We start from the raw sequence: 2949 nt of genomic DNA, 5'->3' as shown, positions 1-2949 counted from the left end.
AAAAAAGGTGCTATCCGAAAGGCTAAGCTGAATTCTATGAAGGTGCTGACAAAAAAAATGAGTTTGGAATTGTGCAGACTGTACTCACAGTTTGGTGGACAAGGGTGCGCAAATGTAAACGAATGCGCACAAATGTGCACGAAAGCTCACAAAAGTGGGCGAACGTACATGATTGTGCACCAAAGTGGGCAAACGTACATGATTGTGCACAAAAGTGGGCGAACGTATATGATTGTGCACAAAAGTGGGCAAACGTATATGATTGTGCACAAAAGTAGACGAACGTACACGATCGCACACAAAAGCGCACAAACGCACACGATCATGCATGTCGCTGAGCTTTGGTTTTGGTTACGCCCTGATTTGAGATTGGCAATGGCGCTAATGTGTGTGCATTTGTGCATGTTTGTGCATGTTTGTGCGCATTTGTGCGCATTTGTGCACTTAACTTATTATTCAGTTTTGTGTAAGCTGACAATTGGTTTTCATTTTTGTGATTATGCATCTCATTTGAATCTTCGAGTGCTCGGAAGTGCGCGAAGGTGCACGAAAGTAAACGTCTAGCGAAAATGAATTTGTGATAACATGAATATGTAGTTCATCAAATGCACACTTTCATGTGCAAAAGTGCACGAAGGTGCACAAATGTGAGCTTTCATGCATGTTAGCGCATGTTAGTGACCAAACACACATCATCGTGCACGAATACACACAAAAGTGCACGAATACGCACGCATAACCTTAGACACACATCGAAAACAAAAATTTGTAGCCGGTGTGAAAGTGAGAATTTATTTTTGTCCAATAACACCCTTGATAGAATTTTTTGACAGCCAAATTGCATGCTTGCATAAAACAAGCATCTGGGATGTGGTACCCCGGACACAACCTAGGCAGCAAACAGCCAATGTTTCTCTGCGAGACAAAAATGGTAATCCAGTATTACAACCAGATGAGATTGCAAAAATATTGCAAGAACAGTTCACACCATCAGAAGGAAAGCCTGTTGACCATTCAATCATAGATGAAATGCCAGACATGCCTGCCCAGGACATGCCACTAATTTCTGACATGCTGCTGGTTGAGGCACTTGCTCAAGCCAGTAACTTCTCTGCACCAGGCCCAGATCATGTTGACTGGTTCTGGCTGAAGCACATCTTAGATGATGACAATGAAATTGTCAATGATGATGGGAATATAGTTCGTGCACAATTTTCTGTGCTGTGCTGTGTTCGGATATTTTTCCAGGCTTGCCTTGCTTTGGGCACCTAGCCAGAATGGTTTAAAGAATCACGCACAGTTGTGTTACCTAAACCCAAACATCCTGACTATGGTCTACCAAAGGCATACAGGCCTAACTGCCTACTTAAATGTATAGGAAAACTATTTGAAAAGGTTTTAGCACAGTACATGCAGTATGCTGCCCAAAAACATGGCATCACACATGCTGGCCAATATGGTGGCATGATGCAACATGCCACTACTGATGCAGGTATGGCACTTGTCCATACTATTAAAGAATGTTGGAATCAAGGAATGGACTCAGCAGCACTTCTCGTAGATGTTGCGCAGTTTTTTCCTTCAATTAATCATGAACTCCTCCTTTGTGTCTTAGAGAAACAGGGATTTCATGAAACAGTAATTAGCTTTTTCCATGATTATCTTATGGACAGAGAAACTATGTTCTTATTCAATGGAACAGAAACACCTCCAGCTGCATTTACCATAGGTGTGCAACAAAGGTCAGCATTGTCACCAGCACTTGCCAACCTGTATATTGCACAGGCTATTAAAATAGCTGAGCACAAAATAAATGAGCACATTTCAGGGGTGACTCTTCAATTTTTTGTGGACGATGGGTTCATTCATGTGTTCTCACATAATACTGAAGTGCCAGCACATTGCACTATGGCTGAGGTCAACTCTGAGAAGCTGACCTTGATTGCTAAGATTTTAAACTGCACTCTGGCTAGATTTGGTCTGGGCATTGAAGCAGACAAAACTGAATTGATGTACTTTCGCAACAGCAGGAAACCATGGTGTGAATTGATAGGTGATGATCCTTTGGGCCCACCTGTAAGAATTTATGCCCCAGGCACAGAATTTCTTCTTTGGCCAAAGGCAATTGTGCAATACTTAGGTTTTTACCTTGATCCAAAGCTCACCTTCAAAGAACATGTGCAATATTGTGCCACCAAAGCATGCAGCACTGTTAACTCACTGCGTATGCTGGGTAACTCAGTTTGGAGTATGTCTCCACAGGATAAACGAAGGCTATACATTGCAAATGTAGTGCCAGTCATGTGCTATGGTGCTCAACTGTGGTACCATCCAAAATGGAAAAGCAAAAAAGGTGTAGCTGATGAATTGCAGCACACACAATCACAAGCTGCCCGTTGGATCACAGGTGGCTTTAAATCAACACCTATTGGTGCTTTGGACATGATGGCAGGCTTACTGCCAATTAAAATACAGATTGACCACTTTATGCAAAAGTCATTCTTGCATGTGCATACACTCCACAGAGGACATCCCCTGCGAGCATACTTAGGTGACATATGGATACCTAATGAGGACATCAATGTTAGCCCACAGATATACCTTCGTAATAAGCGAAGGGGATCCAAATGGAATGGAGCAGCAATGAGTGGACCTGTAGAACTGGTGCTTCACCGACCTCTTCACAAATGCACTGGTCGCAATACACCTTTAACATGGGTAGACAATACTTTCATGTCTGTAAATGAACACTTCAATGCTGTTCACGATATGGTTGAACCAGGCCGACATCTAATTGATCTGCCACCAGAAATAAATGCAGTTGAGCTTCATTGAATACACATCCGTGATCGCAAGGACATTCCAAAGAAGTACCCTTGTGATAGCAGCTTTGTGGATTGGTTTGAAAACAAATATCGTCCAATAGTCAATCATTGGGTCACAGACCCA

The 2949-nt window shown here is 42.5% G+C and overlaps 1 protein-coding gene across 1 annotated transcript; it reads left to right on the top strand.

Moving 5' to 3' along the window:
• Positions 1-1038: 1038 nt before the first annotated feature.
• Positions 1039-1272, top strand: PHACADRAFT_202826 (uncharacterized protein; the record flags this gene model as incomplete). Its single annotated transcript, XM_007402957.1, has 2 exons — positions 1039-1200; positions 1249-1272. The coding sequence occupies 2 exons, from the start codon at positions 1039-1041 to the stop codon at positions 1270-1272; spliced, it is 186 nt and encodes a 61-aa protein (XP_007403019.1).
• Positions 1273-2949: the final 1677 nt, after the last annotated feature.

This window comes from Phanerochaete carnosa, assembly GCF_000300595.1.
Source record: "Phanerochaete carnosa HHB-10118-sp unplaced genomic scaffold PHACAscaffold_597, whole genome shotgun sequence".
NCBI lineage: Eukaryota > Fungi > Basidiomycota > Agaricomycetes > Polyporales > Phanerochaetaceae > Phanerochaete > Phanerochaete carnosa.
Note: the sequence above shows the minus strand (reverse complement) of the source record. Positions and strands in the feature narration are given on the sequence as shown.